Here is a 27,872-nt window from a genome sequence, read left to right as displayed (position 1 = left end):
CCTTCCCCAATAATTATAGACACCATCTCCTACATGCTGATGGGAATTGTAGTCTGAAAGGAGAGCACCAGGTTGGTGGTGTCTGTAATTACGTTATTGGGGCATTAAGGAAGGTTAAATTTCCTGCTAAGTGATCCCAGTTTCAACAGAATATATATGTATACGCACACATCCCCACTGCTTTCTGTACCTCATCCATAATTTTATAAACCTGTTATGAGCCTTATTTACTTTTTCTCAACAAGAGTTTTGGTAAAGGACCCCTGGACAGTTAAGTCCAGTCAAGGGCGGCTATGGGGTGTGGCACTCATTTCGCCTTCAGACCGAGGGAGCTGGCGTTTGTCCAGAGACAGCTTTCCAGGTCATGTGACCAGCAGGACTAAACTGCTTCTGGTGCAACGGAACACCATGATGGAAGCCAGAGTGCACGGAAACACAGTTTACCTTCCCGATGCAGCAGTACCTATTTATCTTGCTTGTACTGGCGTGCTTTTGAACTGCTAGGTTGGCAGGAGCTGGGACAGAGCAATGGGAGCTCACTTCATCGCAGGGATTCAAACTGCCAACCTTCCAATCGGCAAACCAAAGAGGCTCAGTGGTTTAGAGCACAGCACCACCCACATCCCACTAGTTTTTTTTAGAAACAACAACAACAACACCACACACCATCTAGTGATGGAAAACACAGTGGCTCTTCAGTTGTTGGAGTCTCTCATCCACAGGAATCACTGCTAGTGGCCAGGGATTAGTAAAGAGGCATAGCTTGCTCATCCCTTCTCTAATAATTTTGGCTGGTATCTATGCCAACTTCGGTTTTCTGTCTTTTGGCATGTCTCTGTCCTTTCAGTGGAATGTGTATCAAGGAAAGCCTACTGATAACTGAATATGAACACAGCATTCAGCACCCTGCAAATTACAGCTTTGCCTTTTCAGAAAAATATTAAGGCTCTTGCCAGACTTTGGGCCAGCAAGGGAAACTGATTTCAAGGAATGTTTCTACATGCTGTAGATGCAGATTTTCAGCTAAAGATCTACCCTCTGCTCTGTAATACATGTGGCTATAATTGGGAAATTAATCTTGAAGGCAGCCCTGTATCGTGAACTTTTTGATGTTTGACTTTCCCCCCTTTTTTTGCTGGAAGCCTTGTAGAGTGGCTGGGGAAATCCAGCCAGATGGGCAGGGTATAAATAATAATATCCTGCACCTGCTGGCAGCTACCTAAAACTAGAGCTGGATTGCATGGTGGGCAAGGTCTTGTTTATGGCTGCAAATTGCCTGTAAGGGAAGCTTGATTGCTTTTGAAGCTACAGCACCCACCCCTTGGAGCTACCTTTTAGATCATAGGATTGACATTGTTCCACAGGTGTCTCTGACCTTGTTTGTGTAGGTTCTCTTTGGTTTTTAATAGTTCCGTTGAGGAGGATGTAGGCTGAAGCAATAAAACACACAATTAGCAGGATGCTACAGTACAAGTTCAGCAAGGGCAAACCAGACTGTCCCCCTATGGGTTTTGTTCTTTGCTTAAATACTCCATGAGTCATTTCAGCAGTTGAATCAATTTTTATTACATGAGGAAGTCACTTTTAAGACTATTAAAAATTATAAATATATATATTTAAAAATTAGAAAGAAAACAGTGAGAATGCCAACAGTTGTCAGCTCAATACATCAAAGTAGGTTGACAAGATCCAACAGAAAACAGCTAGCTGCTGATCACAGTGTAAATCCATGCAAAGTATCTGATCAACTAGAAGCCAGCCTGTGGCTGAGATATGTGGGTTGGAATCTAAAGATGGACAGAAGCCAGGAAGTGCTGCTGTATTTGCTGCCTGAAGGTTGCACATACGTGTATTTACGGAGTAAGACAGATACCGCCCCCCGCAACACACTAACTGAGCAAGCCATATGGGAAACCAGCTTTTAGTGGTTCTACCCCACGCAGTGGGAGCTTGTGTTTCTGAATACTGCCATTGCAGGCAGAGGTGAACTTGTGTGCTATTTCCCAGCCAGTAATAAAGAGAAAAATCCATACGATTGGCCCCAGCCACAATGGTTGCACAACATTCACTCCCGCTCTACAGCCATAAGCCAAAAACAAAAAGAAACAGCTGCAGTGAAAGAGAACCAAGACATTCTAATTGTTAAAGGATGCCATTTAGGACAACTGTCATGATTTTTTTCAAAAGCAACGTCTTACACATAAGTGCCTTTTACAAAATTATAAAAGTATTTGGCAGTGCTTTAAGTGGTGACATTGATGAATCTCTGCATTTATAACATCAATTACATAGCCACAGCAAAAAAGAAAAGATCCTACACTCCTGCTCTACATTGTTAAGCTTTGATAAGGCAAAAGCCTGTGTTCATTAAGGGCCTTAAGTCTTTCCACACCCTTCACTCTCTACATAATCAAGTCTTCTGGAAGTGATGTGATGTTTTGTTTTTAAGAGGCAGCAGAAGGGAAATACATGACAAGCATGTGTTTTTGTGTTAAACTTGATTTTGCTTGCAAGTTAAAAGCCTAGGCTAAGTCTCTGCAGGAATGATCAGGAACCCCATCAATGGCAGCAACCTTATGGAGAGGTATGCAGCCTTGAGCACCAACAACACAGCATGGCCCCTATTACTATGCCCCCACCAGCTACTCACAAATGCCAGCAAATAGACCTGGGGCTAAAAATTGGGTTGTTATGGCTAGAAGACACAGATACTCCATCTTTCCTCTCCGCAGCTTCTAAGAGGCTACTATGAGGCTCTCAGAACACCACCACCAACCACACAAGTCTGCCAACAACCTAAATGGTAAGATCATCCTATTAGGGCAAATCCGCATCTTGAAAAGGTTCTGCATGCTGCACCAAAGTATGAGATTGTCAACATAAGGCCAGGCATGACCTCAGAGCTAGCCCTCCTCTTGCCTAATGGGAGGAAGTCATAGCTCATTGCACACAGCAGGCCCTCCATCTGGAGCTTTCTGACTCCACAACACCAGCCACATCATAGAAATCTAACTTCCTTGATATTCAGATAAAAGCAAGAGAGTCATACCCTACTGTAAATGAAGAGGGAACAATGAATAGGAGCATCAGGCATTTCTTTCACTATGACTGACTATTGCAATTGCCAATGTAAAAACAGACTGGAAATGGAACAAACGTACACTTAATGTAAACACCTTCGCATTGTTTCTGCAAAAAGAAAAGCCTTGATACAGCTTTGTGCTAACGTATGTGTTAAAATCTCATCCATAATGTAAGATGGCACTATTGTCTAACAGAGGGTTAGGGTAATGTGCATATCTGAAATAAGATACTCTGAAGTAGTACAAGAAGAGATACTCTTTAAAATGTTATGCAATACAAGGGTAAATTCAGTTCTGAATAAAGCCATTCTGTTTGTTCGCAAATTTGCCAGAAATGTTTACCTTTCAGACCAATGGTTGAAGGCCAATATGTTAGACTTAATTTAAAGGGGACAAATACACGCACCCTGTCAAGCAGTAGGCATCTCTCATGGAAATGACTTTGGCTAGAACTAACTTCAGGGCACGGCCTCCCCCTCATCTGAGACTTAAGGTATTTTGGTGCTGCTGCAAAATGGAAGTTAGAAACAGGGTATCTAATTATTAGACTGGACTCTCTGCTCCTAAAGGAACTTCAGGGGGGAAAGCATCCAACCCTCCCATTTCAATGGCACCTTGTTACCAACCACCTCAGTAGAAAGATTGCCACACTGAATGTTAGGCAGGGATGAGGTTTGTCTATAGATGCAATTATCCAGGCTTTGTGATTGTAGCAAGTAGCCTCTACGGACTGACATATAAAGTTATCAAAAGGATGAAGGCCAACGCCTTCCTGGTGAGGATGGCCTGGAATTTCCTCCCTCTGACAGTAACATTCAATACTATCAGTACTATGAGAAGTAGCATGTTCATTTGTATGCTGTCCTCTATAAAATGTGATTCCCCAAAGTTCTACTTTAAGTGTTTACAGCCAAGTATCTTTTCCAAATATTCAATGCTCCTTCCCTCCATAACTGCCTTGTAAGTCCCACCAAAATCCAGGAGATTCGTTTGCATATGCAGTTAGGACTACAGCCCCAGAGCATAGTGGAACAATTTTCGTACTCTGTGGAAGTGTGCTTTAGAGCTGCATGGACATGATACAGATTATCTACCTACAGTTCACTTGATAAGGCATATAATCACACACATCCTCATATTACTCATCCAAGGTACTTTGGGTGAGGGGGGGCGAGGCAAGTATCAAGCAATTTTAATTCCACAGATTACAGCACATCAGTTTTTCCTTCCAGTCACCTACTCCTGCATAGAGGAGATCAATAAATAATAGAACAGCTCTGGTCTCACTCATCTGTATTGAACAGAAAAGGGCCAAGTACAATGGTGAGCTTGACTCAAATATGGTACAAGCCTCCATTTCTCTTGCCATTTCTGAGTAATCTTAACCAATACTTTTCAGACCCAGGTCTCACCTAGGTTGAAGACAGCTCAGGGGACACCTACCCAAAAGCCAATAAAACAGGTGAGCTACAGGCTGCGAGATGCCCAGAAGCCTGAAAGATTGCTTTCACACCATAAATGGTCCTCTTGTGGCAACTGATGTACAGACCTCTGGCAGAAGCCCAATATGAGAACCACTTAACTCCTTTCATCACAGAGACAAGCAGATTTACTAAGAAATATTTTGAGTTAGTTATGTTCCAACAGGTCAAAACCTGTGGCAGTGTGGACTCCCTCTCCACAAAGGTGGTTATTTTCTCACAATGCATTGAAGGCAGAGGCAGCCTCATTCAAATCCCTCTGAAGAGAGTGTGCATGACTTCAATGGTCTTGGGGGCACCATCCTCTGTGGGGCTATCAGGCACAGGCGGCATGTGGAGCTTGGAGTCCTTAGAATTCCTTGTTTGTGTTTCAAGGATATGTGCTTGGGTCCAGGTAGAGTCCCCCTCCTGTTATAGAATGGCACAGCTGTTCTTCTCTTTCTCTCGCTCTTTTTCTTTCTCCCGAGGTTCTTTTCTTTTCCGCTCACTACTCCCAGATTGTCTTCCAGTTGATGGAGACGCAGCTCCTTGCACTTGCTATCAATAGGAAAGGGGAGGGGGAAAGGCAGCTTATTTATTTGAAGTATTTTCATCCACTGCTCAGGCAAAGAAAGGCTCAGAACAGATCAGCCAGGCATCATTTATGCTTAGAAACACTCATTAAGGCCAACTAAGAGATACTGTCCACACTGGGCCAAGCACTGCTGAACATCAAATGGTGACCAGCCAGCCAAGTTCATCATTGGAGGGGGGACAAGGGAGTGTAGTATACTGTCCCCAACTACTCCCCACCCCATTAGGAATTTTCACATTTCCTTTTCTGGAAGATGGAGGCCCACCACTCACTTCAGAATTCACTCCGTGTGAACTTGTTGCAAAGAAAGTGATTCTTGTGCCACCATAAAAACAAAGAAAGATAGCCTAACAACTTTGTGTTCCATTCCTAGGAAAGGTGGCTCGTCAGCTTCAGGCAGGCCTTCATGAAGCAGATTATCTAGATCCATTTCATGAAGTTGCCTTTACTCTTTTGTCTGTTGCCTCACATCTTTGTTCGCAGCACCATTGCCACACCTGTGAGCTATTTGCTGAGTTTCTGTGGGATAAATGGCTCTTAGCAGTTTGTATGCAGCTGGACAAGTGAGCTTTGCTGTTTTTGTTCTGTTTTGTAATTCCCAAATGTACTCTTAACTGTATTTTCTAATTGTATTTTCAGAATATGCAGGTTTGATTTTATGCTATTATTTTTAATTACCGGTACTTTAATAAATCTACCATTTCAACCGTGATGTAGCTTTTTTGGAAGCCTTATTACTGAATCCAGTTTTCATAGCTACTGAACAATTTTTGTGGACCAGAGGTACAAGAACAGACAGTCTGGTTTTTTGCTCTTGTCCCAGTGTATGTCATGCGATATCTGGTAATGTTATGGGAGTTTCCTGGTTCAGCCTAGTTGGACCAGTGTCATGGTGGCAGCTGCACTACCTTGCAGGGTTGGTTTTTCAACTGTGGTTGCTTGGCACCTGCTAAACCAACAAGGGCTGGTTCCCGGGGTTTTAGGAGTCCAGTGCTTGACACTAACTATAAAAAATAGTACCTTAATCCCCCAAGATGGTACCAAACACCCCATGTTAAAGTCCATGTCATTGAAAGAAAATATGCCAATAGATGAAAAGGGAGGGGAAGCATTAGTTTACATTAGGTTACCTCAATAGATATGTGATCAGTGTCAGATAGCAGGCTAAATTAGGAATATATTGGTGTATAACATGCAGAAGACAGACCAATCCTCAGCCTCTAAGAAACAATTTCATCCATAAGTGAAATCTAAAAAATAAAAATTTCCCTCGCATTATTTACAGATTTTGCACTGTGTGTTCCGCATTTGTTCAGTAATCATGTATGTTTTTCAGGGTGTGAAACCTACAGCTACCAACTGATTTTTACATATTGTCAATTATTTTTGATGTAATTAAGGATTTATTTATTTTTATTGAAAACTACTCATTGCCAGCAGCCAACATGGCTGATCATTTTACCAGGGTCACTGCTTCAGGCCTATGCAGGCATGCCAGGCTCCCCCCAACATTGTGGAAGCCCGGAACGTGCAATGTCACACCGTGGGAGGAGGCCTGTCGTGCCCAACAGGGCTTGCTGTGGCTGCAATGCACTCTCTGTTGGGCCCTCCCACCACTGCGATGGTCTCCAGTGGAGCTCGCCACTGCAATGGGAAGGCACAACAGAGCCTGCTGCTGTTGTTGCTGCTGCTGCCGCTACCGCGGCACATTCCATTGGGCCCCATTTACTCCCAAGGGAGAAAACAACCCCTGAGTGTCCACTGATTTGCGATGTGTGCATTTGCTGGAGAAAATTGCAAATGGGCCTTGGGGATACAGGCTCTAGCAACTCACATTTATGCCAAACAATGGCAGGCAGGCCTGGTCCCTGAAGTCCTCAGGAAGGCCTCTCAAAGCAGACCCTAATGTATGTTCTAAGGACTTCTGCCCCAGATGGAGCCATACCTCACATCAGCTGTCCAGCTACAGAATTCTTTGGATAAATTTATACCTCGCCTTTCAGCATTACACTTCCAGAACTGTTAACAGTTAAAGTCAGATCACTGGTCCAGTGAACTCAGTATTGTCTACAACAACTGGCAGGGGCTCTCTGGGGTTTCAGACAGAAGTCTTTCCCAGCACTACTTTCCCAGCTCTGTGGCTGAGCTACAGCCTCAACCAACTCAACAGGAAAAGCTTCCATGCAAGCATGCAAAAGACAGGACTATGAGGAAAGTTGCTGGCAGAATACAAGGGCCACCAGGAGCCAAACTTCCGTACCTGAACCTGAGCAGCAGCGGTGGCAGCGGCAGCTTGCTCCTGCTCCTGATAGTACTGAGAAGCCCGTCTGTCCTCCTCTTCCTGAAGTTTCTTGGCAAGTTCAAGGTCACTGATTCCTTCTGGTATCTGCTCCCAATTAATGTCTTGGCTTTGCTGCTCTTGTTGCAAGGATAATGCCATCAGATAATCCTATTATGTAAATCCATGGTGAACACTGCTTTAGTTGGCACAATACAATCAACCAGTGAGATTGTATCCACCATCCAAATTTTCAGCTTTCCTCCATAAACAAAAGAAATATCACTTTCAGCAGCTGCATGAAAGCTGATGTGTGAAGCCTGCTTCCACAATGAACTGGGTAAAAAATTGCTGGGCACCATGCAGCCCTGACTTGGTTACAAGTTGTAACTGCTGGATCACTCAGCAGCTTTTAGTGTACAGAATCTAGCAGGCTTTTTGTCCATCCTCAACTCATGCTTCCAGATATCATGGACAAAAGGCATCCCTCAGATACTTCCTGCCTGCCCTCAAGATCTCAAGGACGGAGAATGATATTTCAAATAATCCAGTGTCCTTATAGATGTCTTTAAAAGGGCATTAGACAAAGTCATGGATAGGGTTCTCAATGGCTAAATGTTACTGCATGCTTCTGGGTATCACCAAATGTTGGAAGACAGCAGTGCAGAGGGCTGTTGCCCTCTTCATGGGCTTCCCGGGGGCATCGGGTTCACTGTTGTGGGGAACAGGATACTGGAAAAGGAAGGGCTTTCTGTCTGATTCAGCATGACTCTACTGAGGTTCTTAAGAAACGTAATGTTATGCTACATGACTACATAATTGAAGCAGACATTGAGTTCTGCCTAGTTTATTCTGGTTTCAGAGAATCAAGAGGGAAAAGGAGGCTGACACAAGGCATGATTTACATACAGCGCTAGTGGGGAAATTGCATCCATCCCAAGTACTGAAAAGGCAAAGCAAATCTACCTGGTCTATCTGATCTTGCTGTCCTCTGTATACTGTTTCTGGATCAGATGGAGGTCGTAGATGGAATTCAGAATCACAGAAGTTTCCATCCCCATCTACATTGTGTAAGCTTTCCCAAACAACTTTGTCTTCTGTAAGGAAACCCTGATCTGTCACCAGGAGATAAAGCTGGCCCTAAACGAAAAGGAAATTCTTTTACACATGTGTTGTTGGAAACTAATTTGGATGGGGGAGGGAGCGCCGATTCCTGCTAATACCATGTCCATTGTTTGGGATGAAGTTAGTGACCATCTCCTGAGTATTTTTAGCTTTAGGAGCCATACTTGTGGAGTCTGCAACCTTGCTGCACAGTTATGCAACTTTCCATAGTCAATCATCAGTTTATAGCTATCAGCTAAAATTTCACATCTGCGACTATTTCATGCATTATTATACTTCCTCCAGAAGCGCAGGTTGCCATAAGTTGTTGGATTCCAACTCCCATCAGCATGGCCAATGGCCAGGGATGATGGGAGTTGTATAGTCTAACAATTGGAGGGCTGCAGGTTCCCCACACTATAGTCTCTGAATGTACCCAGCAGAAATTCAAAGAGACATGGCACTATCTAATGGCATAACAGTGTGCAGATGTGGATATCAACTTAATTCATTGGCTGTACATTTTGATACACAGGATTCTAGTAAAAGAAGGCTGATCATCAAGTCACAGCTACAACCCTAGAGAGAAGAATTAAAACTGAACTACTTGAGCATACATGTATGTGGAGTTTGAAAATATGCCAAAGGAAACACATTTCGAAGCCAACACACATTCCTCAATAGGAAAAGATCGGGGATGCCAGCATAGTCAGTGACATGGGACAATGGGACTAGTAGTTAACATATTGAAGGCCACAGGTTCCTTATCCCTGTTCTCGGGCAAAGCAGCCACATGACACTTTAGGGGCAAATGGACATCAACTAGGAGCAGGCCACAAACTCATGAGCTTCATTAGTTAACAAGCTCAGATAAAATACAGAAACTGTTCACAGCCATATACCTTATGTTTGGTCATGGTGCTAAAGTGGTTGTTTCTAAAGAACACACATAGTTCTCCTTCTTGAACAGTGGAAGTCAACTCACATAACCCATGGTAGGTCAACTGAGTGGCTGTGTTGTTTAGGAACTGTTCTGCTATGGAACCTGCGAAGAAAGGTGGGTTACTGAAATTTAAAAATACAATATTAAAATCAGTTTAAAACAATTACAGTCAAGAAAATAGGGTAGATCCACACACACACACACACACACACAGTCAAAGGCCTGTGTAAAAAGGTGCTTCTTCAGCATATGGCTAAAACTATACAATGCCAGAGACACCTCTTATAAACTCCCACAGAAAAGACCCTCTCCCAGGCCACACACACACCCAAAAATTATGAAGGGTAGTGGAAATGCCAAGAGGAACCCCCCTGTTTATCTTCAGTACAGACTCTTGGGTATTAAGGAGGCATATTTCAGATATTTGGGGCCTAAACCTGCTGTACTGTAGTACCCAGCTAAGCATGACATTTATCTGAAAATTGGAGACTGTCAGCTTAGAACCGCATGGAGGACAAGACAATTTCAGTGTAAAACAGCTGAGTTAAGGATGGTTTGCTGATAAAATAAAAAGGAATTCAATTACTACAAAGCCTGCTAGACTCAAATGAGATGAAGAGGTTGATTGTGAAGCAGAGTTACAGGCTTGCTTCTAGGTTAAGTGGCCACTGGATTGCAGTCACAGACTATTCAATGCTAGTCCAACTCAGAGCACACCCATTTAAGTTACTGGACATTAATTGTTCATTAATCTCAGTGGGTCTACTCTGAGCAGGACTTAGTTGAATTCTACTCAATAGGTCTATGCTTAAAATCAGAGATTTCCCCCCAATACGCCTCATTCATGCATGTGACCAAGAGGGCTTTATAACTGTGGAAGCTGCTAAACAACCAGGTGGGGCCATTGCCTTCATGCTCTGCTTGTGGGCCTCCCAGAGACATTCAGTTAGTTACTATGGGAAACAGGATGCTTGGTTGGATGGGCCTTTAGTCTGCCCCAGCAGGGTCCTTAAGTTCTTATGGATTCTATTCATGTCAGCTACCAGTTGCTGAAGAATGACAGCATTGTCTTAATGCTTCTGACTGGTCCATGTTTGAAAAAAGGATGTTGGATTAGTTGGACATTTGATATGATCAAATAGTGTTTTTCTAACATTCTTAAGCAATTCACCCACCTTCATCAACTAGCTTAGTGTTGTCTGACTGCTTACAACAAATTATTTTCTCCACTAGCTGATTGTAGCTGCAGTTACCAACTGCTTTCACAATGTCAGCAGTCTGTGGGGGAGAGAAAAGGTACACCAAGCTTGACTGATATTTTGTGTCTATTATGAAAAAGACAAGTTAATGCTGCCAATAGTTAAAAACACACTACTGTGATGGCACACACAGGTGGAATGATATAACGTTGTATTTTCCAGTACACAATGATGACTAAAACAATATGCAACTGCCCATCCACCAGTATCATTCTTTGCATGATTCTTTTTTAGGAAGGGAGCTGGGTGACTACTGGAAAGGTTTTTGCTGTGGTGGCACTCACACTGCAATTCCTCAAAGCCACATTTTGGACCTTCCATGCTATTTCTTAGTTACAAGAAGGCAGCTGTACTGATGCACTTTTAGTGGTGTTTAGGATCTGTAAAAAAGTTAGTTACTATATTTATCTTTGTGTTTATCCGTTGTAGCTTTTAAATGTTCACTTAAGTTCTTATATGAACTTGTTTTACAGGCCATCCTCTGAGCTGGGGACAAATTCCATAAACCACACCCATAGGATTAACACATCCCCTCTCCTTGCTTACCTGGGGATCTACTAGCCATCCATGGTATAATGGAATATCAAGAAGGTCAAACACTATGCATTCAGGTGTGTACTCAAACACTCGTACACCAGTGAACCTCACATTCACATCAAGACCTGTCTGAAGCTTATGCAAGATTGCCATTGCATCACTCATATTCTGCCAAAAAAAGGAAAACTTAACTGTTTGCATCAGTCAACACACAATACCAGTATTAATAACAGTATTTTAAAAGCAGATTACAGAAAAAATCTGAAGCTGTTGAGTTCTTAATGCTGTATGAAGACAGTAGAAAGTATAAAAAATTATCATTTACAGTAGGATGAGACTTGACCAATAATCAGATTATAACCTCATTTACCAATATGTTAAAACATTGCCAAAGGACATAAAGTGTCCAAATCTTATAACCATAGTTTCTGAGAGCAATAATATCCACGAGCTTTTAACAAATAAATAACATTTAACACATTTTACTGATTCATATTGAAATCTACCAAGGGTTAGCAAATGCCCATCATTAAAAAATTAACTGCTTCAGGTTTTTCAGGAGAATCAGGAAACTCTCAACTCACTGCAAATTTCTTATTGGTAATTTACTCCCTTCAAGTTTTTTATTACTTAAAAACTCTATGAAAGTAATGGAAAACAAACTTATTACAGAGAAAAATTAAGCCATCCTATCATTTGTTAACTAGACTTTAGCAGAAAGAAGAACTGTAGGTTAATTCACTAAATAATTTCATCTCACAAACAAGATAAAGAGTATAGCTCATGTTGCTATATGTAATGCATAATTCTTTCTTTAATGTAGCAGTCTATCTTCCATTGATTTACTCTTGCTTTTAATATGATTAAACAGATGCTTTAACTTTACAATATGAATGGGGAGGGGGAGAGAGATTAAGTGGTTTAATTCACTACTAGAAAATGCCACTTACTCTTAAGAAGAGCTTGTTATTTATTACCTGCTCATAGTTTAAGCGCTGAATTTCAGATATTTCTTTTGGTTTTGCATCAAGGATATAGTCCCCTATAAGAAAACAAAAGATTCTAATTTGAAAGCTGGAAATTTATAATCAAAAGCAATCTAATCTTGTTAAAGCTTTATTGGTTCTTTCACAGGAAAAAAACAACCTATCAATTAGAGGAGATTAGTTGTGAGAGGCTGTAAAGATGCAAGCAAATACCCAAAATTAGAAAGCTGCTGCTTACTAGCATGAGTCAGCTTCCTTTCAGGTATGCCCTGAAAGACAAAGCTGGAATTTATGAGACAAATCAAGGAGTGTATTTATATGATGAATAATCTGTTGCAATAAAATTAGTTTTTCTAAAAACCTGTACTTTGACCTGCCAATTTCAACTTTTGATTCATTCTGGTAACTGGAATGTTGAGCCTTTTGTTATTAAATGGTGTGGTTAGATACAAGAAGAGTGTCCAATACTTGTCCTCCAAAGGTGTGCAAAAGTGATTATTTCTGCCTTGATCAGATCACATCTGGAGTACTGTGTCCAGTTCTGGGCAACACAATTTAAGAAGGATATTGACAAGCTGGAATGTGTGCAGAGGAGGGTGGCCAATACGATAAAGGGTCTGGAAACCAAACCTTCTGAGGACTGCTGCAGGGAGCTGGGTAAGAGGAGACTGAGAGGAGTGAATAAAGCCACCTTCAAATATCTTAAAGGCTGCCAGAACCAATGGCTTCAAGTTACAAGAAAAGAGATTCAAGTTAAACATCAGGAATACCTTTCTCACAAGTAGAGCTGTTTTGACAGTGGAATGGACTCCCTCAGAAGGTGGCAGACTCTTGTTCAGCGGAGACTTTTTAAGCAAAGCTTGGGTGGCCATCTGTCATGGATGCTCTAATTCAGGCATTCCCAACCTTTGGCCCTCCAGATGTTTTGGCCTACAACTCCCATGATCCCTAGCTAACAGGGCCAGTGGTCAGGGATGATGGGAATTGTAGTCCAAAACATATGGAGGGCCGAAGGTTGGTGGTGCCTGTTCTAGTTGATATTCCTGCTTTGGGGGGGGGGGGATTGGACTAGATGATCCTCAGTGTACCTTCCAACTCTACAGTTATATGGTTCTATGATTAACTCAAACAGAGAGAGAGAAATGAAGTGGGGAAAACATTAAGATTTAAGCTAACCTTCATTAGCCTGGAGCCCTCTAGATGTTTTGCACTATAACTCCCATCAGCCCCACCCAACCTCAACATGGCTCTGCTGGCTGCAGCTGATGAGAGTTGCCCTCCAGATGTTTGGGACTGAACCAGGTTGGTGAAGCCTGGATTAAGCTTCGGCAAGAGAGTCATTCTCCCTGAATCATGCTTGCCTGAGCTTTACATTCCCCACTCAACTTTGAGTGGCTTCTTCTTGTTTATATCAGCTTTAACATCTATTTTAACACTTCAAACTGTTATATTCTTCAGTAACATAAAATATTTTAAATTGTGCATTTTATCACCAATTAGCAACCACAAAAACAAATACTACCTAAAGAGCAACCAATAGATTACTTCTTCTGTAACAAGTGTGGAGAGCTGCCAAAACATCTGGCCCATGGTGAATTCCCTTCCCGCTTTTAGTCTCTCCTCCTCAGACCCCCCCAAAGCCCACTGTGCTGCCTTGCAGGGCAGCAAAGAAGACACCTCTCTTCCTCCTCCAGTACAGAAATACAGTGAGCTACTTGAAAGAAGTGACTGATCTTCCCCTTTTCTGGCAGCTCACTTCTTCCTTCCACTTCTTTTCCTCCACATTCACCACATAAGCCAGGAGAGAATGGGTGGCCCCACTTTCTTTTGGCTCTGGACCAGCCCATGGCTAGCATGCAGCCCAAAAGGAATTCCCACTCCCATCCCATTAAAGGGAGCAGAAAAGGTTCCCTGCCCCTTGCTATAATATTCCTACAGTATATATCAATCAGTGTATCCTATATTACTGAGTAGCATCCCTCAATTTTTAGCTGTTAAATTATTCCCTGGAGAGACAACCAAACAAGTCTATAGTATTCTGAAGTATTTAAGGGCAGAATGAGTCATGGCCCCTGCAAATCCATTCTATGAAATTAAAGTGGAGCCGCTGAACTCCCTCTGCAGAATGAGCCAATACATTTCAGGACTGCTGGACTGTGAATGCTGCTTCTAGCCTACTCAGTTCCATTTTAACTAAAGAAAAATCTGATTTCCTATAGAAATCATGCCAGTGTAGCAAGTGTTGGAGATATTTTCCTTTTCAAATTTAAAGAGACAAAATGCAAGAACAGAAATAACATTTGCAGTCTTACATCATCCAAACTAACCAAATCAGTGAGAAGGATAGGGTACAAATCCCCAGGCCCTTGTTTCCCAACCATGTGCCAAGATCCAAAGTGAAGGGCCAGTGGGAGGGGAGAGAAATAATAGTCCTTAGTAGGCAAAGGTGAGCTAGTTAGTATAAGGTAAAGGAACCCCTGACCATTAGGTCCAGTCATGACTGACTCTGGGGTTGTGGTGCTCATCTTGCTTTATTGGCCGAGGGAGCCGGCGTACATGTGGCCAGCATGACTAAGCCGCTTCTGGAGAACCAGAGCAGTGCACGGAAACACCGTTTACCTTCCCGCCGGAGCAGTACCTATTTATCTACTTGCACTTTGACGTGCTTTCGAACTGCTAGGTAGACAAGAGCTAGTTAGGGCCCCAATAATTAGAAGCTATGTATAGCTTCTAGAGGAGTCCCTCAGTGTCCAAGGATCATCTCACTCTAGCATGGCCAGGCTTCTCCAACCCACAAGCTGACTACACCCATGATATTTTAAAGTTAACAACAGGCTCAAGGCTAATTTAAACGTTCAACTACTGCCAAGCAGGCTATCCTGCCAGATTCTAAACAATCCTTGCTTAGGAATTAACCATTTTTCTCAATACAAATTACACATGCAGTGTTATTAGTACTAACCTAAGTATTCCATCAACTGCTCAGCAGTTATGATTTCCATCATTGGTGGCAGTTTCACCTGTGAGAGAAGAGAATTTAAGCTCAATTGTTTTTCCACAGTACTTAAAAGACAATAAAAGTTTGTAAGAGTTAAATATCCAAATTTGCACTGTAGATGTACAAGAGCCAGATATTTTTGTTACATGTAGAAATAAGCCTGCCTATCAACTATTGGAAACCATATTAAAAATCACCAAGAAGTACAAAGGTCAACTCCCCAAGTGAGAGAGACACATTTTCTGCTGCTTCCAAATTCCTACATCTAGGAAAAGCTGCAGAAGATATTATTCTTTTGATGACTTCTCTTTCCATGGATTGTTTTTACTACCACAACTTAAGAGTTCTATATACTTCAGAAAAGCAGTATTAGTATTTAGTTGTCCTTGATATTGAAGCACCTCACAAGTTTAGGCTCCAAAATAAGTCCCTTGGTGTTTATGTTTCAGTCGACAGAGGTTACTCATTTATATAGAACTATGTAAGCATACTGCAAGTGGTCAGCAGCATTAGCACTGCATACCTGTTTGTTGCTTTTTTATGTGATTGCAAAGAAACATAAATGTCTCCTCAAATGCAGAAGCTCACGAAATCATTCTGATGTGCAACTTTCAGCAATTTATATATAGTCTGCATCAACACCTGGTACAGAATGAGACCCAAAGAGCCTTACCAGACTGGAATAGAGTGTGTGGCTAGGTCACTGTAAAAGTGATATTACGGCAACATATGCATAGGACTGTCTTTCAGGAAGACTTGAATTTCATTGGGTCTCTTGGTGGAAACAAATCCCAGCATCACTTAAGATTCTGAATCCTGGGCTACAGATGAAATTATCTGAGCTGCTGAACTGCTATGCTTCTCAGAGCTGTTAATGTACGTTTGAACTACTGTTCAAAGCTACATTAACAACGCTGAGAAGAATAGCGAGGACACAGATTGCAAATGGAATGTTTCAGGCAGCAGTAAGGTTAAAGAAGATGCATTAGTTGACAAAGTAATTCTCTCTTCCATGGAAACTTTCAAAATGGAGAAGTTAATGTTCAACATAAAAGGATGCCATATGTACACATTCCTTTACTGTATATGGAGACCATAATTACTGTATTTTTTGCTCTATAAGACTCACTTTTTCCCTCCTAAAAAGTAAGGGGAAATGTGTGTGCGTCTTATGGAGCGAATGCAGGCTGCGCAGCTATCCCAGAAGCCAGAACAGCAAGAGGGATTGCTGCTTTCACTGCACAGCAATCCCTCATGCTGTTCTGGCTTCTGAGATTAAGAATATTTTTTTTCCTTGTTTTCCTTCTCCAAAAACTAAGTGCGTCTTATGGTCTGGTGCGTCTTATAGAGCGAAAAATACGGTATTTCCATTTCTGTAAGATGCTGCATGCATTTCCAGAATGAGATTTGTTTGGCAAATAACTTGGTTTCCAAGATGGAATATATCACATTTTGAATCACATTGTTTGTAACAATGTTGTTTGGCAACGATTCTCTGTGTTCTGAACAGTGCTGTCTGAGAAACAAGCTTGATTTAGGTTTCCAGCACCTTGCAAATAGATATACAGAGGTGAAAGGAATTTGCACACTCTTGCCCCATGCACTAGCCAGGGGACTAAAAGTCAGTAGGTTCCGTGGGTTTAGTGTGCGTTTTCCTACTATACTACACCTGCAACGTTTTGTGCAACACTACCCCCCTAACTCGGCAGGTAACAAATGCATTATTCTTGAAAACAATAGCCCAACAGGAAGCCAATGTTCAATAGTTCATGTTTTACTTAATGAGAAAGTGTAGATGCAAAGAAACTGTTTGTGTGAGGCTTGCACAAACAGCACAAAAACGAAATTTCTCCCTGCTGGAATTCTACTGCCAAATCCCCAGCAAAACATGTGATTTTTACCACTAGGATAATAAACCCTTTTTAGACCAACCCAAGTTAATCTAATAGTAGTTGATCAAATTGGAGATAACATGAAAAAATCCTTCCCAAATGAGGAGCTTATCATTTGCTCCCAGTTTACCACTCCTTTCAGGATCTTTGGCCAAAGGAATTCAGAGCCCTTCTCAAAACTAGCTTCTCTCTTGTCCCCAAAATAGTCATACTAGATTACTTTATTTTGAGAACACTTTGTAAGCTACTTGTAAAGCCTCTCGGGTCTAAACAGCAGAATATAAAATAAATGTTAGCTTCCTTCTGTACCTAGACAGCCACCTAGCAAGAATAATACTGTTAGCATATTCAACAAAAATTTAAAATTCGGCTAAATATTTGGAGTTTATTATGTATTGGTATAATTTGGAATTAATGTGATATGATTGGTTTGTCAATTGGAAATTTAATAAAAATTATTTTTTAAAAAATACTGTTAGCATATTCTAACTGGCTGTCAGTGTCTTGGGTATTAAGGAAGCAGACAAAATTCTTTGCAGAGCCTGGCTTCAGCTGGGGAGGGCGGGATATAAATAAAATTTATTATTATTATTATTTTAATGGGAGGTCAACCTGGAACCTTCTGTAATCACTGCATGGAATCAAAAGCTGAGTTATGGCTTCTAAAACAGAAGGAGAGGTGAGAAAACAGTAATGGTGTCATTTCACACCTCCCAGCACCAGATTTAGGGTGGTACAGGTGGCTCCCCACAACAGTGCACCAAACCAAGGGAGCACAAAAATGAGGCAATCCATAATTGAGAAGATCCATTTGGGGTGTCAAATGTTGGCCTTGCACAGGGTGCCACATTATGAAAGATTACCAAAGTCCATCCCTGCGCCTCCACAGAACTTATAGAAGAAGAGGAGTTTGGATTTGATATCCCGCTTTATTACTACCCTAAGGTGTCTCAAAGCTGCTAACAATCTCCTTTTCCTTTCCTCCCCCACAACAAACACTCTGTGAGGTGAGTGAGGGTGAGAGATTTCAGAGAAGTGTGACTAGCTCAAGGTCACCCAGCAGCTGCATGTGGAGGAACAGGGATGTGAACCCGGTTCACCAGATTACAAGTCCACCGCTCTTAACCACTACACCACGCTGGCTCTCTCATTGCTTGCCTTAGACGGAGTCAGCCTGTTGGACCACTACCTGCTATTAGCTCCTCCAAGTGGCAGCAACATTCGGAGTCATCATGTCAGGGGCTGGCTGGCTACAATTATGTTGCAGAACACATACATACATACATGCTCTTCTGCTTTTAGCTACAGGGGCATAGTTTATAGATCTCTGTCAGATGAAATTGCCCAGGACTATAGATGGACAACGGGTGTGACTGTGCCTAAGACTACTTGCTTCATATGTTCTTTGTATGGCTTTCTGTCAGTCAGGACTCACAGAAACTCAGTTCCAGCACCTCAGGAACTCAGGCATCTCTCAGGTGGGTGCCACTGCTATTATTAGAGAAGGGAGGTGTTCATTGTGAGTTCCAGCACCTCTTTTTCTAGAAAAATAGCACTGGTTCCTTTCAACATACTATATGGGGGGAAACCTCAGCTCAACAGCAAATACAGCTTTACAAACAAAAGGTCCCACTTTCAGCTTCCTACACCACAGGTTAAAAAGGGTGGTGGGAATAAACCTTCTCCCATGTCTGAGAGGCTGCAGCAGGCATAGGCAAACTCCGGCCCTCCAGATGTTTGGGACTACAATTCCCATCATCCCTAGCTAACAGGACCAGTGGTCACAGATGATAGGAATTGTAGTCCCAAACATCTGGAGGGTCGGAGTTTGACTATGCCTGGGCTGGAGGGTAGCTACCAGTCACAGCAAACAATACTGGGCTAGATGGTATAGAATGCATTCACATGTAATGCTATGGGCTTAGGATGAATGTGTGGGCTCCCATGGAGATCACAGCTGCCTTGCTCCCCTCCCAGTCTTCAGGTCAGTGAGGTGCATGTCACACCTAAACTTATGTTTGGCTTAACACATTGTCCAAACCCAGACTCTTGATACAACTTTGAGGTTAAGAAGAGAGCTTAACTGTGAGCCTGGGTTTAGATGACATGACAAGCCAAACCTTGGCTTAGCAGCACACTGCACTGAATTAAGAGAACCAGGGAGAAGCAAAGTGGGTCTGAGTTCCTTTCTAACAGCACACTTGTGCAGGCTCAATAAACCATAGCTTGGTTAACCATGTGCAAACTAGATCCTATTTAGTATGAGACTGAACCTGGGACTCTCTACCTTCCCAAGATGAACTGCGGAGCTGTAGAAAACTTCCAAAGGAGAGGCACCCTGCCAGGGCTTGCAGCCTGAGGCAAAGGGAAAGACCCCTGCTATGTACAGAAACAACTAGCAAGACTGAAGTACAGTGGTACCTCAGGTTACATACACTTTAGGTTACAGATTCCGCTAACCCAGAAATAGTACCTTGGGTTAAGAACTTTGCTTCAGGATGGGAACAGAAATTGTGCAGTGGCAGCAGCAGGAGGCCCCATAACTAAAGTGGTACCTCAGGTTAAGAACAGTTTCAGGTTAAGAACAGACCTCCAGAACGAATTAAGTACGTAACCAGAGGTACCACTGTAAGTTGCGCCTTACTTCAATTCTGGCAATGAGGCAGTGTCATTCCAGGAGCTGCATCGCAGGATAGGTCCCAGGATGTGCCTCCAACCTCACAGCATCGGCCTCCTAAAATGGCTATCTCACCTGCATTCTGCCCATACCCAGAGAGAAATTCACCTAGGCAGTTGTGCCAACTCCAGGAGGCCCACTCAGTATCTGTGGGCAGGGTGCCCTGCCCGTTGAATGTTAAGGGGGCATTCGCACTAACCCGTCTCTTTGATTGCTGACAATCTCAAAGGAACATGCCAAAGTGATGTCACGCATGTGCAACCCGCACCCCCCAAATGATGTTGGGTGCAACTGCACCTCTGCACCTAGGGTGATCAGTTCCTGGGCATGGCAGACAAGGGAGGACATCCACACATGTAACAGAGGAAGCAGCCTTACAAGAGGGATCACACTCATCCTCTAGACCAATAGTTCTCCAGGATGCCACTGCGAAAGTGCTTCCCAGCCCTACCTGGAGGTACCTGGGATTGAACCCACGATCTTATTGAATGCCAAATGCAGGTGCTCTGCCTCTGCCAGGGGGCCCTTCCCCTGAAAGGATAAGGAAAGACGACAGCCCTCCTGGCCAGTTTATCTAGGAAGCTGCGTGTCCCTCGGGAGGCCAGCGAGGCGTGCAGCTGGCCTGGTCCTTCTCCCCCAGCCCCGCCACGCACCTTCCAGGCCAGGAGCAGTACGTTCATGATGGCCAGGAGCGGGCAGGGCCCGTTCTCGTTCTGGGTGATAATGGGCGTGTTCTCCTCCTTCCAGCGCACCCACTTGATGTGGTAGACCGACTGACCCGGGAAGCGCTCCTTGGCGCCCGGCGGGAGGAGCAGGAGCGGCGATGGCGAGGCGGAGGACGACGACGAAGAGGCGGCGGCGGCGGCGACGGAGGCAGTTCCTGCCGCAGCCCCCTTGCTAGGGCTGACTCCATCCTCGTCGTCGTCGTCTTCTCCGCCGGCGACAGGGGCTCTCCTGGGCGGCGGCGCCGCCTCCTCGGAGTCGTCGTCGTCGTCGTCCTCGCCGCCGCCGTTGAGGTCGGAGATGCTGGCCCCGTCGCAGGACGGCAGGTTGGAGAAGGAGCCGAGCGAGTCGGCCAGGCTCGCGGACTCCTCGCCGCCCGCCGGGCTCAGCGAGCCGGGCCCCGAGACCCCGCTGCTGCTGCCGCTGCCTGGGGACGGAGCCGCGGTCGCCTCAGCCTGGGAGGGGCTTTCGGGCGTCGTCGCATCTCGGGCGGCCACCGACCGCGGCTCTTCCAGGCGGGAAGCGAGGGACGCGGCCGCCTCTGAGAGGACCGTCGAAGAGCTTCCCGCCCCTCCCTGCTTCTCCTCCTCCCGCGTCTCCTCAGATGCCGCCGCCGCCGCCGCCGCCTCGTCAGGCTCTGAGGCGATTCCCGCCTCTTCCTGAGGGGAGACGCGACTCGCCTCAGGGGCGCCGCCGCCCCGCTCGAGGGCGCCCAGGGGGGCTGGAGGAAGCAGAGCTGGCGGGGGCGGAAGCTCCGCCAGGCCCTCCATTGCCCTCGGCGGACAGCTCCCCTCCCTCGGTCAGCGAGGCGTTTCCGCTACAGGCGGCGGCAGCATGAGCAGCGCCGCCGCCGCCGCCGCCGCGATCGAGACGGCTGCTTCTGGCCCAAGCGGCCTTCGGACGCCATGACAGGCAGAGGCCACGCCCCTTCCCCGCCCTGCCCGGGGGAGGGGCTGGCTGCGGGGCGCATGCGCGTGACGCGTGCGAAAAAGGGCGCGGTTTGGTGGGGAGTCCGCTGTCAAGGGGGCTGATTGTCAAACACAGGGGGACCGTTGGGGGGGGGGACAGACAGAGACCCCCACATAGACACACACACACAAGGCCGCAGCTTCCGCCCCCTCTGTTAGAGTTGCTGTAAGTGAGTTCCCTGATCTGGACCTTGTGCAGAGCAGAATAGACATGAATTTGCTCTCCGCCTCAATAATGTGTGTCAAAGCTTTACTGGAAACAGTCTTAAGGTAGTTACAAATAAAAGTTACAAAACACAGAGCAACGCATTGGTTTTTAAACAAACTAGCGATGCTATCCAAGTCTTCTTTGTAATCCTTAATGCAGTTTGAAATTAAAAATTGAAGGTCTTATATACATAATAAATGTTCCAACCAAACACATACATAAATATATAAACCACATGTCTGAAGCAGCACAGGAAAACAGTCCTGAAATCATTTTGACTCCCAAGCTGACCAAGTGTTTCTCTGGCAAGGAGGGAGGGGGTGAGGGAACCTTCCCATTGTCTCAGGAATTAAGAAATCACCATCTCAAAGGAATGGCCAGACTACCAGGAAAGGCAATCAGATAAGGCAAAACAACAGCATTCAAATTTCTGTTGTAGACCACCTTTTCTGTGATGTAGGTATGATGTTTGTGGGGGTGGTCTTGGGTTACACCCTTTGTGTGATGTATGTATGATGTATGGAGGGGTGGTCTTGAGCTCCAGGGCAGGGAATTTAAAATGTCTATATAAGGGCAGGCACACCTTGGATCTGGGTCCTCCTCCTTCTCCTGCGTGTGAAGGGGGCACCCTGTTGCAACAGTTCAATAAAGAACAGGCTTACTAGCTGCTTTGCTTCTCAATATTCTCTGGTTGGCCTCTGTTATTTTCTCAGACTGATGGAAAACCTACAAAGGACTCTATAGGGCTCTTGTGTCCCCCATAAGGGAACAAGGGCAGATTTTTGTTTATTACAGGTTCAAAAAGCTTTCCTCTCTCTGGTCCCAGATCCTAAGTAACTTACTGGTTAAAACGGTTAATTTCTACTCCTGCTGTTGGCTCCATCCACTGCTTGAGACGTTTGTGTTCTTAGGGTCCATCTTCCTTCTGTGAGAGATCTCTGCTAGACTTTCTAGTACAGTGGTACCTCGGGTTAAGAACTTAATTCGTTTCGGAGGTTCGTTCTTAACCTGAAACTGTTCTTAACCTGAAGCAGCACTTTAGCTAATGGGGCCTCCTGCTGCCGCCACACCACCAGAACATGATTTCTGTTCTCATCCTGAAGCAAAGTTCTTAACCCAAGGTAATATTTCTGGGTTAGCGGAGTCTGTAACCTGAAGCGTCTGTAACCCGAGGTACCACTGTACAGTAATGAGTCATCAATTAGCATAAATCCTCAAATGGAAACATCTGCTGCATTAGCTAGAGACAAGCATGCCTAATGCAAAGTTCTCTTTGCAAAATATTTTAATAGAATCATAGTTGGGACCTTGGGGATTGGGGGGTCATCTGGTCCAACCCCCTGCAATGCAGGAATCTTTCCTCCCTTGCGGCATTTGGAACCAAGACCCTGAAGTTTGAGTCTGATGCAAACACAATACATACAAGCATAGCATTCTATGCACAATAAATTTATATGCCCTATGCCTGCCCCACATTATAACTGCTTCCTCCCATTCTGCTATCTCCATCTGCACTGTACTGCATACAGAGGACCAGGACATCTATCTGCACTGGATGTATCCAGGGCTTTTTTCAACCAGAACTTAGTTCCAGCTCCTCTCACATGGGTGCCATTGCCATTATAAGAGAACAAGGGAGGAGTTCATGGTGAATTCTGGCACCTCTTTTTCTAGACAAAAATCAATGGGTGTAACAATACCTCTTGGGAAAGCCTGGTGGCATCTCACAGAGAAAGCTCAAGACAGCTTGCCATGTCCAAGGCGAGCCAAGTTATTTTGGCACTTGAGGCAGATTCCCAAAGGTGCCTCTTCCTGGGAGAAAATATACACAAATACCGGTAACTGAAATAGCACAGTTTCCTGCCTTCAAGTGACACGCAAAGCCAGGTGCTGTAGACAGCCCCCTCACTTACAGCGTGTAACAGCGTGGTGCTGTTAGTGTACCAGACTAGACCTGGGAGACCCAGGTTCAAATTCCCACTTGGCCCTGAAACCCATCACTCCCAGCCTAACCTTCCTCACAGTATTGTCCTGAGGGTGAAAAAGGGCTCCTTGGGGGGAAGGTGGAATATAAATGAAATACATACATAAAACATGAGTAGGATTCCTCTCAGGGAGGGAGAATCCAAATATCATCCCTGTATAAAGACCTTTCTTTTCCTTCCCCTCCTCTCTCATTGTCCCCCCTCATGGTAAAACTGTTGATGTAAGCTCCTTGGGGCAGGGACTTCTGCTTGGATTAATCTGCACCAAGACCTAAAAGGAAGTGGTAAATTCTGAAGTGCAGGTGTTCACCTAACAGCCATCATAGCCACAAGCCTTCAAAGTATCAGCTTGGCTTTTCTCCCCCCTCTGCTTGGCTTATTTTGTGGATTTCTCTGTTGGGGAATGAAACTTTATATTTTACATGCAGAATATTTGCAAAAAGTGCCTCAGGAGATGACAGGCATGCCCCTCTAGTGAAATAAAAGGCAGGGCTTCCTGCCCCGCCCCACAACACCACTTTGTAAAAGAATAAAAATACATTAAAGGAATATACTCATCACAGAGGGCTACATGAGACAAGCCACAGCTGCATGGCACTATGGGGCAGCAAAGCCAGAAACTGCCTTTTGTTTTCAACTTCATCTGTGTTCTCTGGAAACAGCTGTTTCCTGTGTGCAGTCAAAAAGGACACAATTGTGGAGAGGAGGCCTTCTGTGTCAACAATACAGTGCTTCTCACATCACTCGGTTCAAAATAAAGCCTTTTAAGCAGTGTAACTTGCTTTCAATAACACCCATTAGTTATTTCCCCCCCAAAGTGCCAATCATATTCCAACAAACATGCATACACATAGCAAAGCATTTCAAACTTTCTAAAATGTTATGCAGCCCTTGAGTGAACTCCAAAGTCACATACACCATTGGTTTGATCTGTTGTCCATCCAGCACAGATAGCAACTGAATAAAACCCATGCAGCTGCAACAGATCAAAGGCCCATCAAGCCAAATATCCTGTTTCTACCAGCGGCCAACCAATATCTAGCTCTGCCATTCAGACTCTTAGACAGGAGACACCTGTACATTCTTGCTAGTGCCAGAGGAACCTAACTCATATATTACAAATATTTTCATACCACAGTGTTCTAAGACACTTTTATGGTTGTATTTATATTCCACCTTTCCTCTAAGGAGGTCAGGTGGTTGCCCGATTTTCCTTGCTCCCCTTTTTATACAGTGGCACCTCAGGTTAAGTACTTAATTTGTTCCGGAGGTCCATTCTTAACCTGAAACTGTACTTAACCTGAAGCACCACTTTAGCTGATGGGGCCTCCTGCTGCCGCTGCGCCACCGCTGCACAAACTCTGTTCTCATCCTGAAGCAAAGTTCTTAACCCGATGTACTATTTCTGGGTCTGTAACCTGAAGCGTATGTAACCCGAGGGACCACTGTACTTGCAACAACTCCATGAGATAGGCTAGGCTAGCCTGAATGAGAGCAACTGGCTCCAGGTCACCCAGTGGGCTTCATGGCTAAGTGGGAATTTGAATCCAGGTCTCCCAGACCCTAATCCAACAGATGTGTGCAGTACAGTGCAGTGCTTGCGGTTGTAATCTTCCACCCCAAAAAATAATTCCATCGTTTACTATATGCTGTGTGAAGCAAAACTTCCTGAAGTCTGCCCTGAACGGAGGTGTACCTAAGCTCCCTTGTGCCCTTGACAAGGAGTTGTATTGGTGCCCTTGTCTCTTGGGCCCTTAGCAAGGAGATGTATTGGAGACCAGGCCAGCAACCAAATTCCTCTGCCGAGATGCCCAGAGGAGCCTGTGCACCTCACCCGGTTGCCCAGAGCAGTGGAGGAGTGGCCTTGGGAGTGCGTGAATGGGGGCGGGTGGGCTGCTAGCCACTCTGAGCCAGTGTGCATAGGCACAATACCTGACTGAGCCCTAGACACACCCCTGGTCCTGAATCTTCCAGCATTCAGCTTCATTGGATGCCCCAAGTTCTAATATTTGGGAATTCACTTTCTTAATACCATGCATAACATTATATCTGTCTATCGTGACACCTCTGACTTGCCTTTTCTCTAAACTAAAAAGTCCCAAATGTTGGAACTTATTCCACATAGCTTACTAGATCCATGCTTGGGTGGCCTCAAGGTCAAACTGTTACATTGTGCTCCACATGGGACTGAAGACAGCCTGGAAGCTGCATCTAGTGCAGAATGCAGTGGTCAGAGTGCTGATGGACAAGAGTGGATTGAACCCATACATACTGATCAAGGGAACTTCACCGGTTGCCAATCCACATCTAAGCCCAATTTAAGGTGACATGTAAAGCCCTACAATGACTGGAGACCCAAATATCTGAAGAAGGGCATCTTTACATATCAACCTCCCCATTGATATGTGGATGGGTCTTCTCTGTGGTGGCTCCCTGTCTCTTGAATGACCTCCCACCCACATTAATATCAGTGAACCATGGCTGGGAACCATTTGCACTTTCTGCAGCTTGGGAGGCTGGGGCTCCATACTTTGTTCCTGTTTGGATGAAGCAGCATGCTTCCTTCTGTAGATATTTGTAAAATGGCTTTGGTCCCCACAATTGGGGCATGAGACTCCAGAGACAGGGCAAGGCTTTGTTTTATGTGCACTGCCACATATCTTGCAGGAATGGCCCAGAGCTGAGGAGCTGTCCTTAGGAACTGCAGACCGCACATAAATAAGTCTTTGCCTCCTGGTGCACTGTGTGCCTTTGATTGTTATTTTGAGTGTATACAGGCATTGTAAGTTGTAAGGGCTTGAGCTCTGAAAATGTTTATTGCTTGAAAAGGTGTGAGACTGGAATGCTCAGTAGGTTTCTCTTTTAAGTTGCAATCAAAGATGCTAAAAGCAATTTTGTCTCTTATCATCACATCCTCTAAGGCTCCAAACTCACAGTCCTGAGCTTTGTGCTAGAGTAGCAATGCCTTCTGTTTCATTAAATTTGAGCTATCCAAACCGATAACATTCAAACTCTCTAGTGTCACAATGTTATTTAAAGGCTGGTGATGACTCCTTGACCGTGACTGCGAAGACTCCTCTATATAAACCAGGGGTCGGCAAAGTTTTTTGTGGCTTGGGCTGGTTTATGGTCCTGCAGACGTTGCAGAGGGCCAGAGTGCATGGACACATGCATGCGCAAATGCTATTTCTGGCGGTCCTTCCGGTGCGGAGGAGGCGTGCACAGCTTCCCATTGGCTGCAGGAGCTTCCTGTAGCCAACCAAGTGGGTGGCGGGGGTCCATGGGCCGGTTAAACGACCGCTTGTGGCCCATGGGCCTTAGGTTGCCGACTCCTGATATAAACCTGATATATATAGAGTGGTGCTGATAACGCCAAGGTTGCAGGTTTGATTCCTGTATGGGACAGCTGCATATTTCTATGGACTAGATCAGCGTTTCACAACTGGAGGCCATATGGCCCCCTGCCCCCCCCCCCGGATATTACAAGGGGGCCACAGGTGAAAATTGCACAAATGGGGGGCCTCAGCATGTGACTAGGGACCACAGAGGGAAGTGAGAAGTGAAGAAAACAGAGAAGTAACCAAGAAAAGAAAACAGAAAACAGAGAAGTACCGTGGTACCTCAGGTTAAGAACTTAATTCGTTCCGGAGGTCCTTTCTTAACCTGAAACTGTTCTTAACCTGAGGTACCACTTTAGCTAATGGGGCCTCCTGCTGCTGCCGCCACACAATTTCTGTTCTCATCCTGAAGCAAAGTTCTTAACCCGAGATACTATTTCTGGGTTAGCAGAGTCTGTAACCTGAAGCGTCTGTAACCCGAGGTACCACTGTAGAGTGAACAGAGAAGTGATGGTGCTTCCCACGCACATTCTGCGGCAACGTCGCTTCCGCTTCCTTCTCCCTCCCACTTCCGTACTCCACTGCTGCATGCACCAAGCTGTCCACATTTCGTATGTCTCGGGCAATGTGCGTGGCTGCAGCAGTGTTAGTGTGTGGGGTGCTGTTTCTTTATGCAAGTACTACTGCGAAAGGAGGTATGTTACTCAGCCTTGTTATCTTCCACCTGTTCTGCTGTTGGACTTATTGGATCATTCTTTGTCTAGCTCCTCCCCTTTGACCTTACCACCTTGGGTGACCATGCTGGGAGTACGAGATTCCTGATGGTTCCGCTCACAAG

The 27,872-nt window shown here is 44.7% G+C and overlaps 1 protein-coding gene across 3 annotated transcripts; it reads right to left on the bottom strand.

Annotated features, from left to right (window-relative positions):
- Positions 1-1,541: 1,541 nt before the first annotated feature.
- Positions 1,542-21,482, bottom strand: MINDY2 (MINDY lysine 48 deubiquitinase 2). Of its 3 annotated transcripts, XR_013979377.1 has the most exons (10): positions 20,466-21,482; positions 15,208-15,265; positions 12,210-12,301; positions 11,269-11,427; positions 10,639-10,741; positions 9,423-9,565; positions 8,383-8,556; positions 7,399-7,587; positions 6,269-6,388; positions 1,542-5,101 (listed from the first exon to the last, which is right to left on the bottom strand). XR_013979377.1 is itself a non-coding variant. In XM_080980761.1 (9 exons), exons 1-9 carry the CDS (start codon positions 21,303-21,305, stop codon positions 4,976-4,978), a joined length of 1,884 nt encoding a protein of 627 aa, XP_080836887.1. In that variant the 5' UTR covers positions 21,306-21,480; the 3' UTR covers positions 1,542-4,975. The 3 variants fall into 3 exon arrangements, 2 of the variants coding, with proteins under 2 accessions (XP_080836887.1, XP_080836888.1); XM_080980761.1 differs by lacking the exon at positions 6,269-6,388 and having other exon boundaries at positions 20,466-21,480; XM_080980762.1 differs by lacking the exon at positions 6,269-6,388 and having other exon boundaries at positions 12,237-12,301; positions 20,466-21,479.
- Between the last annotated feature and the right edge of the window lie 6,390 nt (positions 21,483-27,872).

This window comes from Podarcis pityusensis (genome assembly GCF_964106645.2).
Source record: "Podarcis pityusensis genome assembly, chromosome: 14".
NCBI classification, from domain to species: Eukaryota; Metazoa; Chordata; class Lepidosauria; order Squamata; family Lacertidae; genus Podarcis; species Podarcis pityusensis.
This window is presented reverse-complemented; position numbering and strand designations above follow the sequence as displayed.